This window comes from Eleutherodactylus coqui, chromosome 2 (genome assembly GCF_035609145.1).
Source record: "Eleutherodactylus coqui strain aEleCoq1 chromosome 2, aEleCoq1.hap1, whole genome shotgun sequence".
Lineage (NCBI taxonomy): Eukaryota > Metazoa > Chordata > Amphibia > Anura > Eleutherodactylidae > Eleutherodactylus > Eleutherodactylus coqui.
In genome coordinates, this window is record NC_089838.1 from 207,532,780 (window position 1) to 207,558,277 (window position 25,498).

The 25,498-nt window shown below is 42.8% G+C and overlaps 1 protein-coding gene across 9 annotated transcripts in view; it reads left to right on the forward strand.

Annotated features, from left to right (window-relative positions):
• NEO1 (neogenin 1) overlaps window positions 1-25,498 on the forward strand; it is a 121,927-nt gene that overhangs the window by 69,113 nt on the left and 27,316 nt on the right. For all 9 annotated transcript variants that reach the window (XM_066592344.1, XM_066592346.1, XM_066592348.1 and 6 more), the window contains exon 2: window positions 23,743-24,060. In XM_066592344.1, the coding sequence (XP_066448441.1) occupies window positions 23,743-24,060 (318 nt within the window). The remainder of the gene's footprint in view (window positions 1-23,742; window positions 24,061-25,498) is intronic.

Consider the following 25,498-nt stretch of genomic DNA (forward strand, 5'->3'; position numbering starts at 1 on the left):
TGTTTTTCTGTAGGCTTTGTTTATTATTATTTTTTAATATTTGTGCACACTCCTTTCAATAAACATTTGACAGAGAGGAAATGTGGCCTTAAAGGGAAGCAGGTTTTATCCCAGTAAACTAATAGGAGCGCTGCAGTTGTGCAGTATAAAGGCCCTTTTACACGGGCCAACAGTCATTTGAGCGCTGACGTCACCGCTAAGGTTGTTGGCACTCGTGCAGACTATTCAAACAAAAAGACTTGCTGATGGCTCAGTGGCTTCTCGCTCAGTGCTTCTCCTCCTGAGCAGGGAGTATTTACACGGGATGAGAAGCCAGTAAGCCAACAAGGTTTTTTTAAAAACTGACTAAAAAGTCAGCTTAAACAACCGCTAATGATAAGTGGGCGATTTTCCAAAAAAAAAAATATTTTTTTGCATTCACACTAAACCATTATTACTCGAATTCCATTGCGTGAACGAACTTAGAGTAATAATTATTATGTGTTGTGAAAGGAAATTTAGTTTGGTTCTTAGATCTTGGTTCATCCTGATGGTGCCTTTAAGGCCTTCAGAAAAGAACATGATGCCTGGTCATGAACCATGTACAGACTTAAAAAGTCCCGTAATTTTCCACCCTGTAAAAACATAATTATTTGCCAAATTATCTTGAAAATGGTATCGGGATGCAGCAAGAACTGCTGAGTGTGTAGGGGTTATCCTTTAATTGTGCTGTTTATACGACCTCTGCAAATGGGCCTTTAATCATTCCCACACTGATTTTGTCATCAGTACTGAGAGAGGTATACCTGAATAAAAGAGGTTTGAAAATGTCCCGTGCCGCATGTAAATGAAGGCAAGAGGTCTGGTGGGTTTACCGGACCAGCTCTGCTTGTTCTTCACCCGGTTAGCCCCATCGGACGTGGATGATTTCTCGCGCTGTGCCATGCAGTATTCTTCCTGCGCATGCACGGATAAACTCTCTTCTGCGGGCAGAATGAAACAGCGTTCCCACTGTATATATAAGTGAGCTAGGGATTCCTTTTGTTATTTCTCTCTGAAACTCCTGGCCTCTTTCTATTCAGATGGTCATGTGATCTCAATTCTGGCCAGCTCAGATTTACTTGGGATTATAGGGTCAGTTTCTCAGCCTGTGTGATTCCATTACATGAACTCCCTACCACAGAAACTGCATCGAGGAGAACACAGATACTCCTATTGGTTACTGATGGTGATCACACAACTCCTGTCACACAGGTATAAAAGAGGAGATCACAGCTCATCCCTCTGAACGTGTACTTACAGTCTGTAGCTTATTCAGGTAAATATATAGATGGTAATTACAGTGTTGTAGAGATGGTACAGGCTGTAGCTAATCATGTAATGCTGTGCTGCATCATGGGATTTATGTTAACATAACATCTAGATGGTACCTGATGAGTTAATGGAAATGGATGATTTAAACTAATATGGGTGAAATTAAATGATTGCCTTAATTGACTTATAGCAGACTGTCTTTGTCTGGAATGAAGTTGGCTGCGCTTGAAATTTTCCTCTAAAAGTCGGATGAAAGATCTTTCATTTTCATGGACAAGCTTTCATTGCTGAATGATCTTTCTTTGAAAGAATGTTTCTAGAAAGATTATTCTTCTGTCTGGTGTCTCAAAACATGTATGTAGCTATTTTGAAGAAAAGGGGGTATAATACATGTAGAATTAATGTTCGGAGGACAGGAATCATACCTGTCAGTTTTATAAAGTGTAATGTTTCTATTTTTCTGCAGTAATCCAAAATAAGAGTATTGGAATAAATCCCAATGTTGGGTCAGCAATCCTGTTTGTTTCGGACTACAGAAAAGGTTTAGGTATTGTTTGTGTTTCACACAATTCTGATCAAACTTGCCTCTTTCTCAGTAATATAGCAATGCAATTAGAAACTAGTGTAGGAAGCATATGGTCTACTTTACACAAGGATTTTAGTAACAGGTCAGTCTTGTTTGAATTCTCTAAGTATGTCTTAATTAGAGCATCTTTAATTATCACTTGGAGAACTGCGGAAGCCTTATCTATGCTAGTGGCACATGGGAGCAGATACACTAATAAATATTCCGTTCTACTAAAGAGAATAGTAAGTAATTAGACTTGAAGGTACTCTCACAACATGATTTCTGTACTCTTTAGGCAGGTATTAAAGAACCTTTTACACAGGAGCAATAGTCGTTCTGTGAATGGAGGTGGAATGGGCTGGAGAACATTCTGGTTTGCTCGCCTTCATTCACAGTAAGGTTGCCGTCACACTGGCGTGAAAATCACATGAGATTTGTGCGTTGCGAGATGCAGAAATATGAACCTTGTTCTTTTGAATAGGTTCGTACACACTAGTGACGTTTTCCAGCAACGCACCACAGTGCGATGATATGCAGGAAACAAATCGCAGCATGTCCTATATAGCTGTAAGATGTGGCAGCGCAGCCCTATTGCTCTCAATTGGGCCGGCGGCAGCACACCCCTTTCCTTTTGAAAGCAATGGGAGAACTCCGCGATCCTCAGCCGTGGCAGGGATTCCCTTCATCCCTGCAGTGATGCAAGGCTGTTTCACATGAAAACACTTCCCATCCATGGGGCTTTCACATGAATGGCGAGGGCTCCGACACCATTCACTAAGCAATCATTGCTCCTGTGGGAAAGCACTGGAACGATAATTGCTGGGGCTGTTGGGCACTATAATGAGTGCTGATCAACAAAGCATATCAATCAGGTTTATGGGGGATGACCAATCATTTATATGATCGTTTGTCCCCATACATGTGCCATTGGACAGCTATACATCTCCCACTTTATATGCAGAGATGCTGGCAAGCATTTCGATGCTTGCATTAAAGAGCAGATCAGCTGACAAATGAGCATTTGCTCCTTCATCGGCTGATTGTTTGCACATTCAGACAGGCTGATTATCGGGAATCGGCCCATATAAATGGACCTTTTAAAATGTCCATACACTTTAGTTAGCTGTTGGTCAGAAAAAACAGCTGTTTCTATACAACCCCCTTGGCTGAGCATGCATATGTTCTCAATAAGAAAGGGAAGCGTAAGGGTCCTTTTACACAGGACACTCTGTCAGAGTGCCGAAGCCCAACAGGTCGTCCCAGAAATGATTGTTCCTGTGCTTTTAAACAGGAATGATCATTGCTCACTGAATGGAGGTGGAGCGGGCCCATTCCTTCTGGCCCACCCACTTCCAATAATAGTAAATAGACCGTTATTCATAGGTGAATGACTGTCAGTCAATACGGGCCGAACGCCATTCAGTTTTTATGTATGCAGAAAATGAATGATAAGGGAATAAATTCTCATTCGTCGTTCGATCTGTGCATGCATTTACATGAAAGGATGATCGTTCACATTCTCGCTGGATTGAGGGAATCTGAGTGATTACACTAGGCAATGTGACTTTTGTGTCTCAGAAAAGTTTATTTGTTTCTGTTTATTGTAAAATATAATGGAAAAATATTTTCATTTTGAAAAAAAGTTTGCTTTTGTGGACAGGACTGTACATTATGAACCTGCACTGTACAAATCTTAGGCCTCATGTCAACGGGCCCGCACAGTTTCCCCGCGCAGAATCCTGCAGCGGATTCCACCCGGGCCGCAGACAAGAGGCCAGAAAATAAATTATACTCGCATGTCCAGGCGCTGCGGGGCTCTCCTCCGTGCAGGACGGATCTTCTTTCTTCTGCACGGCGAATGTGCTTGAGAAGCCGGCTGCATGGCGCCATGCTGTCTTTTTTTTTTTTACTCCTGCGGTCCCGCCGCACGAACGCAGTGACAGCTGCGTCTGTACCGCGGATCCGGACGGCTTCCGTTGGCTTCAATGGAAGCCTTGGTAGCTATCCGTGCAGGAAAAGCGCACAAAAATGGAGCATGCTGCGGTTGTTTTCCCACGCGTGCGATCCGGGTTCCAGGGAAAATGACATCCACAGGTATTTAAGTACCTGCGGGTGCCCAATGATTACCAATGGGCGTCGATCATGTGTCCGGGAGACCCGCGCAGTTTTTAAAATTTAAATTTTTTTCCATGGACATGAGGCCTTAATCAGCACACTGACAATCAAAAGTTTTGGCTCAATAACTGTTAACAATTTTTTATCTAAGTAGTGTGAAGATGCCACTGATTTTGCCTAGTGTTATCGGCTCGTGTAAGGCCAGAATTTTTTACTTTATGCAAGACCCGAATGTAGCCCTAATCAAGACTACCACATCCTGTGTGGACGAGCATAATTCCTACTAAAGGCCCATTTAGACACAACGATTATTGCTCAAAATTCGCTCAAAAGCCATCTTTTGGGCGATTAATTATAATCATTGTGTCTACATGGTCGGTCATCGTGCACTGTTTGTGCACTATTCGTTCATCGTTGACTTTTAGCAAGCTAGAAATCAGCGATGAGCCTTATCAGTGCCGCGCGCCGAGTTCTCAGCAGGATACCACCTGATAGCAATATTTCAGCTGGTATCCCGTATGGAGCTCTCAGCAATAGCTACGAGAACAAAGCAGCTCCCGCTGTTCTCGGCGCTATCTGTTAAGCAGGATACCAGCTGACAGCTCTGAGAACAAAGCAGCTGTTTGCATATACAAAGCAGCGGCTGTTCTTGGAGCTGTCAGCAGTATCCTGCTCCACCTGCATTTAACGCTTAAAGGAGATGTCCCGAGGCAGCAAGTGGGTCTATACACTTCTGTATGGCCATAATAATGCACTTTGTAATATACATTGTGCATTAATTATGAGCCATACAGAAGTTATAAAAAGTTTTATACTTACCTGCTCCGTTGCTGGCGTCCTCGTCTCCATGGTGCCGACTAATTTTCGCCCTCCGATGGCCAAATTAGCCGCGCTTGCGCAGTCCGGGTCTTCTGCTCTTCTCTATGGGGCTCCGTGTAGCTCCGTGTAGCTCCGCCCCGTCACGTGCCGATTCCAGCCAATCAGGAGGCTGGAATCGGCAATGGACCGCAGAGAAGCCCTGCGGTCCATGAAGACAGAGGATCCCGGCGGCCATCTTCAGCAGGTGAGTATGAAGACGCCGGACCGCCGGGATTCAGGTAAGCGCTGTGCGGGTGGGTTTTTTAACCCCTGCATCGGGGTTGTCTCGCGCCGAACGGGGGGGGGTTTAAAAAAAAAAAAACCCGTTTCGGCGCGGGACATCTCCTTTAAGTAGCTACTTAAACTTTTATGCAAAGACTGTCGTTTAAGCGATCATCTTTCAGTGTAAATGGGCCTTAAATCAACTAAAATACTGAGGACATAGCCTACAATACATAGATGCAAGGACTGAGAGATTTTCTATCTATCTAGGTGCCACTTGCATATATAGGCACAACTATGAACCCCATGCTGTTCAATGGGTTCATACATATGAGCGATTCACCCCCACTGCATGGCACCGTAATGCTATGCAAAAAACAAATCGCAGCATGCATGTTCTCTTTGGTTGCGTGATCACGCATTGCAGCACAATTGTTCTGAATGGGGCCGGTCGCAGCAGCACCACCCACATTGAAAGTAATGGGAGAGTTCGTCGATCCTCTGCCGTGGCTGTGTCATCTGTGGCAGAGGTTCCCTTAACCCTTTCCAATCCAATTTGTATCCTGGTTTTCCTAGAGGGCTTACTCTTCTTTTTTTCCCCTGCCATTATACAATGGCGCTATATGCTGGGTAAAGCCAGTACTGCATGAGGTGACATGTTGGATAGGCTCCGAAAGCAGGCTGGCAATATATAGTAAGAGAACACCGACGGACGTCTTCCAACATGGGAGCTGTACAGTCTTAAATCATAATGTTTTTAGATGTCAGTGGTTTTGAAAGGGTTAATCCCCGAAGTGATGCAAGGCTGTTTTTACATGACAACTCTTTGTATCACCTGGTCTTTCTCATGGATGGTGGAGTTAGCCTTATTGGGCCCAAATTCAATGTTGGCCGCCTCAGGTGGCGGTTTATCTTCCTTGAGAACAAATAATTAGCAATGCGGAAATTGAACAGGCCCGACCTATTACGCCTGTCCTTTCTCTTTAAAGCAGAGAGCCAATATTTTGGCAATTTTTGCTAAACATCGGATTGGGATGATCTGATTTAGCAAAAATTAGCCCTACTTTAAAATCCCGCTAATCATGACAAGCAACACTACCCCTGATTTATGCTATGTAGGGAGAGTCCGGATACTACCATATACGTTAGATGTTTGTCGAACCCTGCCAAAATCTTTGTGTTCGGCTGACATTCATCTAATTTATATGGTCGAACTGGATTTTAAAAGGGTTCCCCTGGTAATTGAGAGATACCATCAATATTTGAACAGTGCTGTTAATACCTGACTTCCCCACTAATCAATAGGATAAAAGTGCTGGGTCCCTTTTTACTGTGTATGCAGAAACAGTGCTATATATATGTATGTCTCAGTGTATTCACTTGAATGGGACTGAGCTGCGTTGTGTGGTTCTCTCACACGTTATCACCCAGTAGTGGTGCTGCCCAGCCTATTGGCCATTGCAGTTTCAGCAAATAAAAGATGTTCATTATATAATAAAAAGTAATGCAATTTTTTGTAAAGCACTCAGTATAGCAGTTCCACTTCTGCTTATACAGTAGTCATTGAATGAAAGCCTTTGTTTTGTTCCAGAGCAGTGTTTCACAACTCCTGTTCTCAAGTACCCTTTTAATGTATTTCATTGTGGTTTTATAACACAAACTAAAACGAAAAAAGTTTGGAACCAGGTTAACCAGTGGAGCAAAATGTGTTTGTTCTCAGTAAGAGAAACCAAGTAATCTTGTAGATATGATACCTTTTAATGGCTAACAAACACATAATGTTATAGCGAGCTTGCGAACCTACTCAGGGTTTTTCCTCAGGCATAATGAAATAGATCCAAAGATAGATATTATGCACACTTGCATATGAAAAGGCACAAACATGATGTGATTGTACTTAAAACAGTAGTGTTTCCATGAAAATAAGACCCTGTCATTTTAATTTTAGCCCTGAAAGCGGTGCTATGCCTTATTTTCAGGGGATGTAGTATTATACTTACCTAGAAGGCTCGATCCAGGTCCCTCCTGCTGCTCTCCTGAGTTCTGACGTGCTGAGCAGTGGCATCGATTGGCCAGTTCATAAATCCTGCCTCAACGCGATGGCTGTGATTGGCTGAGTGGTGGTCGAAGAACCAATCAATGCTGCATCCCCCATTCCCAGATTCCCTAACAAGGCCAGAAATCTCCTGGGACCATCGGCCATCTATTGGCGCAGCAGGTCATAGTGTCATTTCCGTAAAGCCAGCGCTTTGCAGGGTTTTACTCGAACCTGTTCATCGTGCCAAAGTAGGATGGCTCAGTTCATCCAGTACTGGACCTCAAGCGGCTGAACTGGTTTCTTCAGGTATGGCATTTTCACATGGAGTCCATCCGCTCGGTCATAGTGTCCCTGGACCACAAAGAATTCCTGTCGCCCATTTACACCCAGGATGTGTATCTACACGTTCCAATTCAGCAAGCGCATCTACGGTTAGTGCTGTTTGCTAGTCAAGGCAGGCATTACTGTTATGGATTGGGCACAGTTCCAGGCCCTCCCTTTCAGGTTGGCATTGGCTCCCAGGGTCTTCACCAAGGTGCTAGCAGCCATAATGGAACTCATTCACGCCAGGGGAATCGTAGCCATACCTTATCTGGACGATATCCTCATCAAGGGTCCATCTCGGACGGCCAACCTGGAGAGTTTGCACATCTCCTTACTATTCTCTGGTACGGTTTGGCTGGAAGGTGAATTATGCCAAGTCATTGCTTGTCCTCTCACGATGTCTGGAATTCCTGGGGATGACCCTGGACACTGCAGGGACATTATTTTCTACCAGTCGCAAAGCGTCAGGTGCTTTAGTGTCAGGTTCTGGACCTTTGCTAACAGTGCTCCGTTTCCATCCGGCATCCGATGAGTCTTGGGTCTCATGGTGGCGTCCTTTTCGGCCATACCCTTTGTGCAGTTTCACTTGCGGGACCTGCAGCGAATCCTGCTTTCTCTTCGGAACAAGGATCCAATGAGCCTGGACCAGCAGGTTAGTCTTCCGGAGTCACCCACCACTCCAGGGAGCGGCAGAGCATCATCTCCTCTCGTACTTCAGGGTCAGTCATTCCTCATCCTCCACTGGAGGGTGATCACCACCAGCACCAGCCTATCGGGCTGGGAGGGGGAACACTCCCTCCTCACACGACCCAGGGCCTGTGGCCTGCTGCGGAAGCACGTCTCCCAATCAATATCCAGGAGCTTCGGGCAATTTATCTGTCGATTTCTCAACTTTGTGCCTCTATTGCAACACCACCCACTCCAGGCCCAGACAGACAACGTAATGGCGTCGCAGATATCAACCGACATGGCGGAAACCGCAGCACTCAGGCAGTGGCAGCCTGTATTCTAACCTGAGCGGAGGTTAAGAGTGCTGGTGATATTTGCAGTGTACATACCCAGACTAGACAGTTGGATCGCTGACTACCTGAGCAGAATGACGGTAGATCCAGGCAAGTTGGGATTCATCCAGACGTCTTTCAGCAACTTTGTCATTGTTTGGTACGGCCAGACATGGACCTCATGGCCACGCGGTTTGTATCGTTCTGGGTCGCCCGTGTCGGGCATGGTAAACCAAATTAATGGATCTGCTCGTCGCAGAAACGCGTTGCATACTTGTCATTAGAGGTACTTTTACCCTATTTTTTTATGCTATATCTTTGTTCTGGGAATAAAAAACTTGGCTTACTATGTACGGCTGTGATAGTAGCTCATTCCCCAAACGTTTTTGAGATCCTGCAATAGAGCGCAGCTGGAGAAAGGTGTTTTTCTCTTTTTCTGTATATGCATCACCCCCATTTTTCTGCTAGAAAGTTGGGGTACCTTTAGAGCTGCAGCTCTCCAATAAGAATTAGAACGTGTATTTTAGAACATACACAGGTATTTCTTTTGGATGAAATGGAGGATCAAGGATAAAGAAACCTACTGAAGGCTCTCTTGGATTCCAGGTGTAGGCGGGACACAAAGTCATCTTGTTGTCTCGCCTAACACCGGGTGAGTACATCGGATTGTCTATTTACCATTCTGTCTGTATACTAGGCGCTCTCCCTGACATATTTTTTATTCTTTTTGCCAAAGGTGGTTTCAGCCTGCCACCTCAATGAGGAAATTGTTTGCCTCCTATTGCTTCCTGTACATCGCACGGAGAGGACCCTTGACAAGCTCTATCTTATCCGAGCTCTGCTGCGTCTGCTGCGCAGATGTGTAAGGCTGCACATCTTCACTAAATTTTACAGGGTGCATTTGTCGGCCTCCGCTGATGCCGTCCTTGGCCGCAAAGTTCTGCAATCAGCTGTAGTCTGACAGCGGCCGCGTGTTAGAATACCTGCCCAAGTAGACTACTCATGTACGTCCCACTGTATCTTGTATCCCCGATATTCCTGACAAGAAAACTGGATTTTTTTTTTTAGTTACCATAGAATCGCTTTCTTGACCAGGATATCGGGGATACAGCACCTGCCCTTTATTGTGATACCAGGTAATGTGGCTCCCTGTTGAAGCCCTCGGTTCTCAGATTTCACATGATGTTACTAGTATGCTGTTCTGTACAGTGTCATTGTGTTTCATGGCTTTAGGTTGTGCTTCTCTGCTAGGACTTTTACCACTGCTTGCTGACAAACTGACCTTGTCCAGCAGGCAGGAAGGGGTATAGCTGACAGAAGCCAGCTTTTTTGTTCAAGCTTTATATTGCCTCCTAGTGGCAGCTACTACCCACTGTATCCTGTATCCCCAATATCCTGGTCAAGAAAGGGATTTTACGGTAAGTAAAAAATCCTGTTGTGTCCGTGACTAGGAAAATGCTTCGCCACAGTTTCTGTCTCTCTCTCTTTTAATTGTGTGGCAATGAGACCTCATTCTCGTTTTCAGTTTTTGATACATAAGGTGTAGAAAGCTTTTTTTTTATTTTTTTATTTTTTTTATTTTGTAGGTGCAACTATAATTTTTCAACAGCAAAAAAAAACCCATAACCCCTTCCGCCTATGCTCTAAATTCCGGCTGTAGCGCCCAACCAAGAGACTGCTACTGCTGTCTTTTTCAGAACAGAAGAAGGGTTGTGTTATAGCTTACTGCAGAGAACAATGTGATTTCAAACAGCGTTTTTGACCGCATGTCACAGCGTTTGACAGTTCTCTTTAACGCACCCCATCATTGTGATGAGTGACTAGGTGTGTTAAAAAGTGCTAAAACATGCAAAAATAGAACAGACAGCACTCGAAAATCGTGTTGTTAGAAATGCTGCATTCGAGCACATGTCTGCAAGGCCCCATTGAAACCAATGGCAGCATTGTATGGCAGTTAGCATGGCGCTCGGAGCACCGCGGTAAAAAGTGGTATGTATAAGGGGACCGCCCAGTCGGTACTTGTGGGACTGGCTCACGCTGGAGTAAAATTAAATTTTCATGCTGATACTATAACCATCCTCCAAAGTACTGATGTAAAGACCAAGGGGGTGGCAGAAGAAGCTGGGTTTGAAGAGTGACGCACTGATTTGGGGACCTCTCCGCGATCCCTTTTTGCCTCAAGGTAGATCATTAGCATATTGGGCACTCATTGATAAATAAGAATTTCTAAATACGCATTAAGCCTTTTTTTCGGTAAAAGAATGTGTCCCTTGCTTGATTCATACTGGTTACTGCTGGAAGCAGCTGTAAAACGATTTTGCCGGTGACAGGTTCCCTTTAATGTTATGGCTTATTATATATTTATATTATGTGCCTGCTTTCTTCCTGCACTTAGCTTTTTCGACATCCTATAATATGAACAATGCATTGTTCACTTTCTGGAGCTGATAAAATCAAATGAAAATGATATTTTTACGTCTTGGAGTGATGAAAGCCTTCTGCCCATACAAACACGGATTTTATTGTCACTGGATGGAGCCTTGTTCGTCAGTTTGAGTAATGTCCTCTTTCTGTAATAGCTGGGTTGCCATGGAAAAGACAGAATGGAAAGGTTTAGCTAAACAAACAGCATCTTGATCTTCCTTACTCCCCTCCAAATGCACATTCACTTTGTTTCCTTCTTATGTCACCCTCAATTTTAGGGAAACCTTTTGTTTCTCCTATTACATCTCCCCCCCCACCCCATAAACATGGATTCCTGGCCTATTTTTCCTGGGATATTAGCAGGGATTTGTTTCGTTTTATATAACATATATCTCTGCTTTATAGTATGCAAAACTGCTGATTGGTAGGAGGTTACTGCAGGAAAAGGGGGGAAAGATTCCAATGTCCCGCAAGAATACAGCCCCAAGAGCAAATGGATTAGCACAATTTCATCCATGTTCTTGTGTTGCTGAAGGTCGTTCACGTTTCGGCACCTCCAAACCCTGTTCGTTTTAACTGCTATGGAACATTGTTTATTCTTTTCTTGCTACGGTTCCTCTGTGTATGGAGCAATACATAACTGTCAGGGAGCCATAAGAGAGCCCTATTGTCTCTAGTCTTCCTTTGATAAGCATGGCTCCACAGATAACGCTGCAGTCTCAAGCTGTCCATAGATGTAAAGATAAAATGTTGATGTGAATAACCTGATATATCAAATGTGAGCATCAGCAGAATCGCTTCTTCAATGAAGTTCTCCAGTCCTGCCTCTCATGGGTGTGATGGGTGATTTAACTAGTGGATACATCTCTTGCAGGTAGAACGGTTTCTTCATAGGCCATACGTACACAAAGAATCTTTGTGAGGTCCTAGGAAGAAAGCATACAGGCTACAATTTTCCAGATGGATATACACATATACAATGTAATGGTAGTTTTAAACTCACTGGAGATATCCATGTATATACTAGTATTTCTGCTATATGTAAGGGAAAAGAAGGCTGTGAACAGAAGCATAGCTTCTCATTGACATCACTTTGCAGCAGTTTTGCAAATCTATTTGTCAATGATGATTGGTTTTTTTTTAACACAAATTTTGAATAATTGATAATTAACTGATTCACTTTGGTATCACTGAGTTCTGTAGATATGAATTAAAACGGTCAATAGATCTGTCAATGTTTTACATTGACACAGGGCGATTATTGCCTGAAATATCGATAGAAATAGCAAATTCAGGCAATATTGTTCTGTATACGTGCAGCCACTGACAGGACACTGAGCAGGAAATTGCTCACTTGTCGGAGTCTTTTTAGTTTTAGCCCACCTAAAAACCAAGCAACTATTGGCCGGTGTAAACAGACAGTTATTAATCTCTGGCCCTCTGCCTCCATTCTCTCAACAACTATTTCTTGTTTGCGAAAATAGGAATGATAGTCGGTAGGACATCTGCTGGGCACCTGCCTTAAAGGGGAGCCTGTTATCACCTGTACTATACCATGGGGCTCAAAGTTGAATGGAACGGGGAGTATAGGGAACTTTGTTTTTTCATACTCACTAGGTGCCTTGTTCCAGCGCGGTCTCCCCGCAAAGTTGCGTGGTGCACACACCGTGACTCCCTTCAGCTGGCCCTGTGTGCCTGTACTCCCATTCATCTCTATGGAAGAGGGCTGGCTGAGAACAGTCACACTGGGCACACGCCAGCTTCATGGGGACATAGTGCTGGAACGAGGAACTCCAATAAGTATGAAATGCCTGGACACCGCGTTCCACCCTTGAGCCCCATTACATAGTTTCTGGGACTTAAAGGTGATGACATTTTCCCTTTAACCCGCCAGCAGTTTTGGACCAGCTGTTTGTTCTGCACAAAAGGACAGTTTAAGTGGAACAGAGTTTAAAGGACAATACAGTTTAGGTTGAACAGCGGTCGTTCTACTTTAAACGGCTATGTCTCCGATGCTATCAGGGCTGCAAAGATGTGTTTGGTGTCATTTTAAAGCTTGTTGGTAGCCCTGAGCAAAACGTGAGTTTTAGCCGTTTAAAGTGGAGTCTGGAATACTGAATTTACAACTGTCATTTTTTTAGTGTGTGGACAGAGGAGAGAGGAAGGGGCAGAGTAGACCAGCTGCAACAGAAAAGATCTGCGATTCTCCTGTATAGCGCCTTGTCCCAGGGGAGGGGTGAAATGAGTTTATGTTCAGATGCTGCAATCATTGCTGACCATGGCATCTAAATGTTTTTAGAGAGAGAAAAGTAAAATCTCTCTTCCCTTACGCATGGCTTTATTGAAAAAAATAAACTCAACAAAACCTATATGTAACTGGTATTGCCACATGTATAACAACCTATCTATAGAACAGCATGCATCTGCAACATCTAGAACTACAGATCTATATCTACATAATATTACATAGTTTATCAAGCACGAAAAATTTCATTTAAAAAATCCAAAATAGCAGTTTTCTGAATAAAAAATAACTTAAAGGGGTTGTCCCGCGAAAGCAAGTGGGGTTATACACTTCTGTATGGCCATATTAATGCACTTTGTAATATACATCGTGCATTAATTATGAGCCATACAGAAGTTATTCACTTACCTGTTCCGTTGCTAGGGTCCCCGTCTCCATGGTGCCGTCTAATTTCAGCGTCTAATCACCCGATTAGACGTGCTTGCGCAGTCCGGTCTTCTCCCTGGTGAATGGGGCCGCTCGTGCCGGAGAGCTGGTCCTAGTAGCTCCGCCCCGTCACGTGTGCCGATTCCAGCCAATCAGGAGGCTGGAATCGGCAATGGACCGCACAGAGCCCACGGTGCACCATGGGAGAAGACCCGCGGTGCATCGTGGGTGAAGATCCCGGCGGCCATCTTACTAAGGTAAGGAAGAAGTCGCCGCAGCGCGGGGATTCGGGTAAGTACTAAACGTTTTGTTTTTTTTAACACATGCATTGGGTTTGTCTTGCGCCGAACGGGGGGCCTATTGAATTTAAAAAGAAACCGTTTCGGCGTGAGACAACCCCTTTAAATCACATATGCCTCAAAATGATACTAATAAAAACAAGCTGTCCCGCAAAAAAAACAAGTCTGGTGCATCAGGCTTGTGTGTTAATAAAGCACCAGTATGGGCATACAACTATACTGGTATCACTAATTTTCCTTTTTTTGCATTTCTTCCTTCCTGTTGGTCCGGACCCAACAGCACACCACCAACCAGCTCTGTTTTGCTGGACTTAGATTTGAAGATTGTGCATTATTCTAGGTTTATCTTGCCTGCTTGTAGTTTGCTGTAAAATGGGTTTTAAATGTTACTACTCTGACACTGGGGATTGAGATACCAAAAGGGCTTGCTCACACAGACATACTGGGGCTGTGTATTACATTCTTAGTTTTCACATGTGTAATATGCAGTCCTAAGAGCCCATTGATTTATAATGGGCATTCCGACGTGTGTTTGACACATAGCATGTCCTATTTTTTTTGCAGATGATGTGCATTATAGGCTTTAGGAGTTTAACATATGTAGTAAATACGCAATTAGTCCACTCTCACACATATGCTTTTTACCGTGATTACCCCGGTGTTTTGAAAGCCACAATAATTGCGGTATAATATCCCCATTGATTTCAATGGGACCTCGAAGACATGCGCTTTTTCAAGCTCTATGTGCTCTATTTTGCTGCATTTCTGTGCTTTTTAAGGCACCTCATCACCCACCACAATGATGGGGTGCGTTAAAAATTGTTGCAATGAAAATTGCAGGGGTTACAGATTTCTGTACACATTGCTTTCTCCCTAGAAAATTGTCTAAAAGGCTCCAAAGGACATGAAATTTATATTTATTATATCTTTTCTGTTTGTGAATTGTTGTATCATTAAGTGTAAAGTCATCTTTTGAGTTCTTCAGCAATGCAATATATCTTTAGTTGAAGGACTTGTATTTTACTTGCTATTAAACACCTAAATGTATGTGGCTGCTTTAACATCTGCGCCAGGACCTTTGTTTGGAGGTTCCGACGTAGATTTGGTACAGAAGACCAGATCAAAAACTGCTGCATACAGCGCTTTTTTTTGTCCCATAAATTAATGGACAGCTGAGCGGAAACCAAACAGACCCCATTATAGTCAGTGGGGTCTATTCTACGGTGTTCGGTTCCGTCACAAGACTAATCCGTTCTGCCAGGGAATTCCCATTTCCTGCTTCCCGAACGGAGCAGGAAAACTGTACCCCATGACGCTGATGTGAAGGCAGCTGCTTCTAGGTATCATATAGCACTTGTGTGCACTGAGTCATTCTAGCATGGTTATTCCAGATACTAGAGGTCACGGATGAGCTGGAAGCCCAGCTATTACTTGCAATATAGTTGCTAGGGATGTTGCTTTTCATTTATCCTTTGTTTATTCCAATCCTAGTGTGTACCACTTCACAAAAACGGTCTTGTTACATACTATTCTACCTATAGTGGAGTTTACAATGTAACGTCCCACCTTAAACGCACTCTAATACATATGTGCCAGTTTGATAGGAAGCCGGATTATTATCTATCAGTATGTTTTTGTAGCACAGGAGGAAATTGAAGTGTCTAGAGAAAATATATGGTAACAAGATGAAAGACTCATCTCAATATTACAGTAAGGGAAGAAATGTAGTCATGCATAACCGGCACAAATCCGGCTCCAGGCTGTAAGATGTTGCCTATGGCTCTGTACCTTCAGGGGAACCCTGCTGACTTAGGAAGCAGAAATGCACACACTTTAGAGCATTTCAACCTAGACAGATGTAGCCAAGTTTTTTCTTATACTGAATTGAATGACATCCCTATCAGAATGACTTGGTGAGTGGGAGGAGGTAGCAGGGATAATGCGTTCTTATAACTGTGATTCTCTTGACAGGATTGTAGCTCCATAGATGGTACAAATAACTGCAGTAGCTCAATACTCTCTAAGAGTACATTCACATGAGGCGGCACACTGCAGAATGACCACTATGGAATATTCTGCAGCATCTCTGCAGGAAAACACACGTCCAACTCTGAACTGTAGGTGCGGATTTTGACCGTAAATCGGGTACGTACCCGCAGATGATCTTCGTAGATACATCACTCCCCCTCACCGCCTCGGAATTCAAGGCGCACCCCAGCATCTAATGAGCGCGGAGACATTGGTCAGGTGATGCGGAAGTAGAACCACCTGACCAGAGGCTCGGCGCTCACCAGAGGTTGCGGAGGGGGTGTGCTGAAATTGCACAGCGTTTCTACCCCCTAATTGGGAGAATATATGGTAGAATTTATTTTCTGTTTACATTCTTTTATTATTTAACCCCTTTCCTTCAAAATCTAATTTTGAAATTTTGTTCACTGGGCTGAAAATGTACCCATTCAGTGCTTTGAATTGACAGTCTAGGTAGCTGTCAGCTGAACACTCGGCCAACCACTATTTCTCCCAACTTCACCATAAACATGCAGACAAACTAAAATATTGTGTTTTTATATTTTTTGTTTTTGTTTAATGAGGAAATGGAAAAAAAAAAGGTGGATTATTTTACATAGTAGCAAATCCAAAATGCCAACCCTTCTTTCTCTAAGGCCTCATGTCCACTTGCACGCACGGACTCCACTGCTGAACCCTGCAACGGAATCCAGTTGTTCCGCCGACATGGACAGGAAAATACATTTTTTTTATGTGTCCAGATCCAGCGCAGATCTCCTCCATGCCAGCCGAATCTTTTTTTTCTTCAGCGTGGCAGATGTGTCCGGTCGCTCCGGCGACATGCTGGGCGCATGCGCAGCGCAAATTTTAATTATTTTTTTAATCTCCTGCTTTCCCACGGTTTCGCGGCACATCCACATTAACAGCTGTGGCTGTGTTGTGGACTGGACAGCTTCCATTGACTTCAGTTCAAGAGCTTGCTGCATTTCTTTCCATGCATGTGATCCGCACGCCAGGAAAAAAATCACATCCGCATGCTTTTGATTGACTTTCGGATTCTAATTAAAATCCGCCTGTGGACATTGGGCCTGAGCCTCTGCATGTTACATTTTAGTGTTAGACTTGAGTTGTTTCCATATATTCGCTTTGGAACAGATCAGCAAGTTTATACCAAAGTCTACGATACTTCCATTCTACTGGACTCTACTTTGCTGAATCCACCCAGTGCAGAAATGGGTAGAGTAGAGAGGGTGAATGGAGATGGGCAAAGACGCTGGGAAAATCTTAGCTGATTTGTTCTTTTTTAGAATAGATCCCTTTAAAAATAGAGAATTGTGCCAGTGATTTTCTTACATGCTAAACGAGGCTGAAATTTCAGTTGACTAAAAAAAAAAACACAAATGTTGTGATCTATAGGAACCTGCAACTGTGCAAACATTGTTTAAAAAATGCAGTTCCAATAAAATACATTATTTCCCATTTCTTCTTAATGCCGCAGTGCTCCGTTCCTGCAAATGCGGTTTCTATGGAAAGTCCAGATCTTTTAATGTAAATATTAAAAACTAATCTGTATTCTAACGGTATGGTCAACGTGTTGTACTGACCTTTTAGTTGCTTTCACACAGCTGCGGTATATTTTACTGTATTTGATGTTACTATCTGTGTGAGTCGGGGTGGCTGTAGTTATTACCCTTAGGGCACATATAGGCCTGACACCATGTGCCGCTTGCCCTTCCCCTCTGCGCTGCACTGTACATACCCACGGTCTGCAGGCAGCTCCTTAGAAATGCAACTTGCTGAGCTCTGAGTAACCATAGAAACGAGTGGCATGGGACTGCCGACTGCCCTCCCCCTTCTATTATACACATGTCGGAGGAGGGGGCGTGTGATTTGTGGCGTGTAGCTGGTAGCAGGGGGGCTGTTATTGTGCTTTGGGGGTATGCAACAGCTCTCTGATGGATGGGGGGAAGCTGACACATTATACAGGGTGAAGAAGCATCATTTATCACTGGGAATCAACCAGTCCTGCTGGGCCTTAGCAATACATTTTATTTGCATGCCCCTTTTAATATGCTGAGGTTTCATTTCCATATTGACTTTAGGCCATATGTTAGATTTTCACTGTTCTACCTGTATGTATTAGCTCACTATTTTTTCTTTACACTAACTTTCCAACTACTATACGAAGAAAATATTGAATTCAGAAGATGGTAAATGAAGTCCAGCATGTCAGATATCAGCAGTTGGGTATCAACAGAAACACTTCTTATTTCATGGCTCTGGGCTTTTGTTGTACATTAGGCAGGTCCTAGCTTGTATTATACTTGTATGCTCATTTGCATAGTATGTTCCTTTATCCTCAGAATACGGAACTCTGCAGATTGAGAGTTCGGAATCTTCTCTTCACTATTATACATACAGTAATCTATTAGGGATATGAAATGACCCCTTACATATGTACTCAGGGGCCTATTCACTCCCTTTACTACCAGCTAATAACGAGAGGCCTAGGGAAATCAAATCCCTGCAGCTACTTTTTATGGCTCTATCAGCAGAATAGCGCCTGTATTCTGTAGGTGGAGAGAGGCCATCGAATAGCTTTTAGCGTTTCGCCTTGCCTGCCTTTTTCTCTTTACGGAATTCAAACACCGTTTACTTTAACCCCTTAAAGACACAGCCCTTTTTCTTTCAGGTTTTTTTTCTCCTCACTTTCAAAATAAATCATAACTTTTACTTTTCTGTTGATGCTGTTTTTTTTACGAGATGAGTTGTATTTTTATATTGTACTACTTAGGCTGGGTTCACATGGGGCGGATTGGCCACGGTTTGCCGTTGCATATCCACACCGGCAAAACCACTGCAGTGCAAATGTGTTTGGGCAAAAAGCTGTTCTCACAGGACGGTTTTTGAAGACTCAGTATGTCAATTCTTTTGGCTTTTCTGCAGCGCTTTTTTGCCCATAGACCTCTATGAACGCTGCAAAAGTAAAAAAGCGCTGCGGAAAAGAACGCTAGTGGATTTTCCACACTGAAAAAGCGCTGAAAATATGCAACAATATCCGCAAGACAAAAATAACCGGGCAAATAACGGCAGCAAAACCGTGGCAAATCTGCCCCGTGTGAACACAGCCTTAATGTACCTTATATTGCACTGAAAATTTAAAAGTTAAGTGAAATGGGGGGAAAAAAAATGCAATTCCAACATCCTTTGCAGGCGCCGTTTCCGGAAAAAGCAACAGCTTTATTCTGTATGACAGTGCAATGACAAATTTATAAAGTTTAACTTTTGCTGTACTCGTTTTTAGAAAAATTGAAATTTTTTTCCAGAGAGATTTTATTTCCTGCCGCTATCATTTGCCAGCTATAACTTTATCTACTTTTTTATTGAGATAGTTTATATGGGAGCTCATTTTTGTGGACTATCCTGTAGTTTCTATTGCTACCATTTTGGAGTTTGTGCCTCTTTGATCGCTTTTTGTTACATTTTTTTCATGGAGATGGGACCAAAAAAGTGCAATGTGATGGGTGTTTTTTTGTTTGTTTTTTTCTTTTGACAACGTTCCCCGCGCAGGATAAATATTGTGACTTTTGATGCATCTGACTTTTACAGGTGCAGCGATACCGAATATGCTTTTTGTTTTTTTTATATGGGAAAGTGGGGTGGAAAGGGGTTAAACTTCCTCTATTTTTTTTCCCCCCAATAATTAATAAAAAAAAAATTTATGTCCCCACAGGAGCTTACGATTATTTGGTCTCTCATACAGTTTATTGTAATACCACAGTATTACATTATACCACATTCTGACACAGTCCGTGAAGGCGTGTCATAGCACACCTTGACAGGCAATTATTTGTGGCAGCCCTGGGGGCCTTCAGAAGGCCCCCGGCTGCCATGGTACCCAAACAGCACCCCGCAATCTGCTTGCGCGAGGAAGGGGCACATTGATGCAGTACTCTTGTATTGTTGGTCAATAGCAATAAAAACCGACAGAGGAAAGCTAATGGAGTCAAAGAGAATGCTGAACGGCCTGGGTTTTTGGACTAGCGTGTGGTCAGCTGACAAGCGCCAGGAAACCCAGGGGTATCCGCATGCCAGGCAACAAAAATCTGGGCTGCACATTCCATCAGCTGTTGGCTGCCTATTTTCACTCCCGCTGACCAACAATACAGGTGGATTGATGGACTGGAGCTGAGTAGCAGAATTTGCCTTTAGCTACGTCTTTGGATTATTATTGGATTCCAGTTGTTTGATAAAGAGGTCTCAAACCCCAAAACACGTCACTATCTGGACGAAAAAAGTATTTTTAAGTGTTCATCAGCATCAACGTTCGTCATTTCCTTGATAATGGGTTTTTTTTCGCCTTAAGCCTAGTTTTTGTCCTTTTTTACCCTTTTATATCACACATATTTGAAAATGATGGTAGGATATGTTGCTGGGAGAGAAGACTGTTTGCTTAGGAAAGCAATGGTACTGTGAGCCTGCTCTGAGCTCACTCACCCGAGCGGGTGCCTATTTATTGCTAAAAATACACTGCGTTTTTACCACGTGTGGAAATGCGTTTTTGCTGCGTATTTAATGTGTATAATGTGATTCTTCCCAGCAAGAGAAACCAAGTAATCTTGTAGATATGTAGATATGATACATTTTAATGGCTAACAAAAATACATGATATAGCGAGCTTTCCAAACCAACAGAATGAGTAGAGGAGTAAATACTTAGTCTACTGATAAGGGATGTAAAAGTTTTATGATCTCTAAACTGGGGTTAGAGGGTCACCAGGCCAGCGTGTTATCTCTGCTCCAGATTTCTAATAATCTCCACTAATGCAAGAAGCCCAGTCCAAGTTTAATTCAGCTCTTTACAGTATCAATGATAGTTATTAACTTATACTCCCAAATTCTTCTGTGATGCTGAGATTTGAAATTGCCTTTTAGTATAGTAACCTTCCTTTGTTCTATGTTGTGTCCGTGACTAGAAAAGTGCTTGGTACAATTAATTCTGTCTTTCTTTAATTGTGTGACGATGAGCTCTCATCCTTGCTCTTAAGTATTTGTCCCATTTCCTCAACATAAAGACCCCCAACAGGACACTTACTGCATAGGATCAGGTACACAACATTGGATGGGGAACGTGTGAATGTCCCAGGGATCTTATAGTCCTGCTGTGTGTTGGGGATCTGTATCCGGTCAGTGGTCTGTATATGTGAGCAGGTCTTACAGCGCCTTACGTTACAGGGATACGTTCCTTTTTGTGTGTCCGAGGATAATGCACTTCTTCTGAGTATAAAGTTCCTGAAATTTGGAGGTTGCCTGTAACATAAAAGGGGGGGAGGGTCGGGGAATATGGTTTTCATACCGGTGTATGGAAGTGCATATTGTCGCGTTTTTACTCGCATGTACAATATATTTTACGCACGCTGTTGTGCACTGTTCTCCTGGTTTCTACTTTTTATTTTAATTTCCTTCTCATGTCTCCTAGAAATATACATAAAAACGGCTGCACATATGCAATTGCGTATGTACTGTTTCAAACACACCCATATGGTGCTATCACGCATAATACACGGGCAAAATATGCTGCATTCTATGTTTTTCTTTTTTTTACACATGTAACATACGTAATAAATATACGCAAGTGTGAGTGTGGCAATGAAAATCAATGTATTTTCATTGACTCCATTTATCGTGTATAATGCACGCATACATTACGTGCGTAACATGCGATACAAATTTGTTTTTGTGTGTACCTGGCCTAAGACCGGTATTAGAAATGACGGTCTTAGTAAATTTCCCCCAGTTTTTTTGTTTTTGAAAGGAAAAAAAAACTCTGCATACCAAAACTTCATCTTAAGGCCCCCTGTCCACTGGCGTGATTTCGCCGTCTGTAAATCACCGGCGAATCACGCGGGCCCTGTGTCCACGAGCGGAAAAGCGGTAGAAAGCTCCTATTGCTTTCGATTGTGGCACTTTCCAGCGCCGCAATTTTAGAATAGAGTCTGTTCTATTTTTCGGCGTTCAATAATGAGGTGCGCTAAACCCAGCTGTCGGCCGCAGGAAGCTACAGCCAAAGGCAAAAGTAAAATCGCGGCAAAGCACTGCGATTGCCGAACGCCTGTGTGAGGGAGGCCTAAGTCACAATTATAGACAAATATAATCAGACCACATTTTATTAGTAATCCATACAGAAACTCAGGTAATTGTAAAGGGTTCACTTACTTTTTGTTGCATCAGTATTAGACCACTGTGTGCATATTGCGGTATGCATTTTAATAATCTGGACTGTGTAGTCTTCTGCTGACTTTTTTCGTGTTCTCAGCCATTCGAAAAAAGCTTCCAAGATGGAACGGTGTTATAAGCGCTGTAAATTACTTATGTGGCCTCCAATGAACCTCGGTATTATAGCATGACAGGGCTGAAACCAAATTCTTTGTTTTGCCTGTCTTGGTTACCTGTGAATTTTGAGTTGCCACTGCTGTAACTGTATGGCATGATTGAATGATTATTGTTCTGTCTAAATAAGCAGTTTCTGAGAAGTTGCTGGTCCTTGTCTTATTTAATAAGAATTGATTATATGACATGTTGTGGTGTGACAGCTCTTCTCCCAGATCTATCTAACCACTGTCATGCTGGTTAAAGGAAATGCAGAGGGAAAGGGTGAGGAAGGACACGGTCTGCCTGCCCTTACAGAGACTTGTTATGGAAGAACTGCTGAGCTGGCTGGTTTTCACGGTGGGGAGAGGTGAGTTGGCACTGTGCCGCTGTACCATCCTCTGTCTTTGCCGTTGATTGCTCTGTTTGTTAAGTGTTATCTGTTCCCTCTTCTGTTGCTGAACAGATGTTCAGAATGCCAAAAGCAACATCAGCCTTTCTCTCCCATACTGCTCATGCCGAGACCATTCTATTACACATGGTGCTTTTGTGCAGACAAACCATACAGAATAAAACCGTGTCCATAACCTCATTGTTAGGAAGTAGTATACACTCCACGTGAAGGAGTCTGCTAGATTTAGCCTGTATATTATCTGGGATCTATTTTTCTTCCTCCCTGGATATATCCCTTTGGTTTCCTTTGTAGCCCAAGGCTTTGTGTGCTGTGTTAATGTGGCCGTGGTCCAAAGGATATTATCCAATTTGACAAAGAAAGAATGGCTGCACCACTGGTCTGAGCATCGCTGTTCATGCATCAGTTGTTTCCAGCCAATGGAAAGATGCTCTGTCATTTATAAAAATAATTATTTAGCAATTTATCAGATTTTTGTTAATCTTGAAAAATGTATATATGTTGGGAACTTCAAAAATTCAACGGTACCAATTTCTTATGGGAAAGTACTACTGAATTGACGAGGCGTGCAAAAAGTTTTATCTATGGTCTTTTAGCTAGACTAGATTTTTTTAATTTTATTTTATTTTTGTTGGACCTAGAAAATGTAAATTCATAATGGAGCAAGGATTCTCCAAGGTTGAGTGGTGACGTCTTTACTGCCGAATATATAAATAATATATAAGGCTCGTTAATAGTGTTCTTGTTGACTGGAGTGTGTTGGATCCTGGTGTCATCCTTTAGTCTATGCAGATGGCCTTCTGTATAGTGGCGCAGAGTGTTAAGGCAGCAGAAATGCAGTCCTAAGCTCTCGCTCACGACCTGAAGGTTGTGTGTTCAATCCCTGATTGGTTCAGGTAAGCGGGCTCAGGCTTGACTCTGCCTTCTATCCTACTAAGGTCAGTAAAATGAGTACCCTGCTCATTAAATAAATTACCTAAAAGAGCTCCTTGTATGTAGGATTGGTGAAGGCACAAATAGCCATAGTTGTGTTGCCCATAGTAAGGACTGTCATTTCTGCACTCTTTTATATCTTTGTTAGCAGATGTCTCCTTTTAAGATGCAATGGCTAACTAGTCCTATGTTTTTTTTATCATTTGCAGGCTCAGCATTCAGGACATTCACCCCCTTCTACTTCCTGACGGAACCGGCAGACACTGTAACACTACGTGGAACTCCTGCTGCTTTAAACTGTTCTGTGTATGCTGAGCCAGCAGCAAAAATTGAATGGAAAAAAGATGGAACTTTTATTAATTTAGTATCAGATGACCGACGGAGACTACTTCCTGATGGGTCTTTGTTCATCACCAGTGTGGTGCATTCAAAGCACAACAAACCAGATGAGGGCATCTATCAATGTGTGGCAACGGTGGATAGTTTAGGCAGTATTGTCAGCCGTACAGCACGGCTTTCTGTTGCAGGTAAGTGCTACACACTGCATGTATTAGAATGTGGTATGTCTTGTTCAGAGTGCACCATGCACAACATTTAAGCTGGTAGCAAAACGATATTTCAGCTTACAATTGCATTGCTGGATTATTCTAGAAGGTGGATTAAAGAGTATTGGTTAAAAAAAATAGTTTGCTGAGGAGACTTGTGTACAGTAGAGAATAAAATGCAATTCTAGGGAAGTTTTACATAATCCTATAGAAGATCAATAGCGTCAAACGTGACAGTACAGTATCCACAGCTCCTCACTCCCACTAGTGCCGTCTTCCAAGAATGTTGTAGTATAAGGGCGCATGCCCACGGGCGTATGTGTTAAGCGCTGCTTAGGTCTTCCCACAGCGTCTTATCTATTTTTGTAAACCTCATCTCTGCTGGCAGAGACCGCGTATGGCTGCGGGTGCACTGCGCATGCCCGCGTATTACACGGCCATGTGCAATGTTATTTTTTAAGTTTAGTTCCCCGATCTGTTTCAGAGTTGGTATGCGAATGAAAACATGACCATGTGCAATGTATTGTGCATGGACAGTGTTTCATACGAAGCACGCTGCAATCTTTTCTCGTACATATCGATACACAGTGTCTACACGCACATGGGACTTTGGTTGACTCTACCACGTATCACACCGCCATGCAACACATGCGTAATTTGCGGTGAAAACAAGGTCATGGACATGAGCGCTTAGATGGCACGGCTGTAGTGTTAGAGTCCCATTATGGTAGAGTCTGAGTCTGTAAAAATGTACCAACTCTAGGTTATAAAAATATATATATTATAAATTTGTTATTAATTCAGTGCAAAATTAGTTGCATACTTTCTTCCCTAGAAATTTAGTTAAGTTTTGAAATGTCCTATAAATATGTGTTGTATTCGTTTTTAAGTCCTTATTTATCAAAAACCTTGATAACTAGGATGTGGAATGTAGGATGTATTTTGACTATTTTATCATAATGGTGATGAAAAGCCTGATGCTACCATTTTTATACAAGACACTTATCACTTAAACATGAATCCTACATGAAGGAGGCGAAGGTTTAGCTTACTGACTCCACAGTCCTGTTACATGGCATAGAAAGGAAATACATCATGAGTTTTCCAGAATGGTAATACAAGCTCAGCCTGAGTTACAATACCATTCCAGGCCACTGCCCAGTGTATGGCACCCAATATGTGCACTGCAGCTTGCACAAACAGTTGATCAGAGTGGTTGGCAGGATTTGAACCCCCCCCCCCCCCCATCTCCCCCAACAAACAGTTATCAGTGACCTATCCTGAGGGTAGGTCATTAGTACTATAGTCGTGGAAAATCCCTGAGAGTATAAATGAAGGTAAAATTGTGCTGTAAGATATCTCGAAGAGTAAAGAAAGCTAATAAAGATAAACCTAATTTATTGCAGAACGATGTAAGATA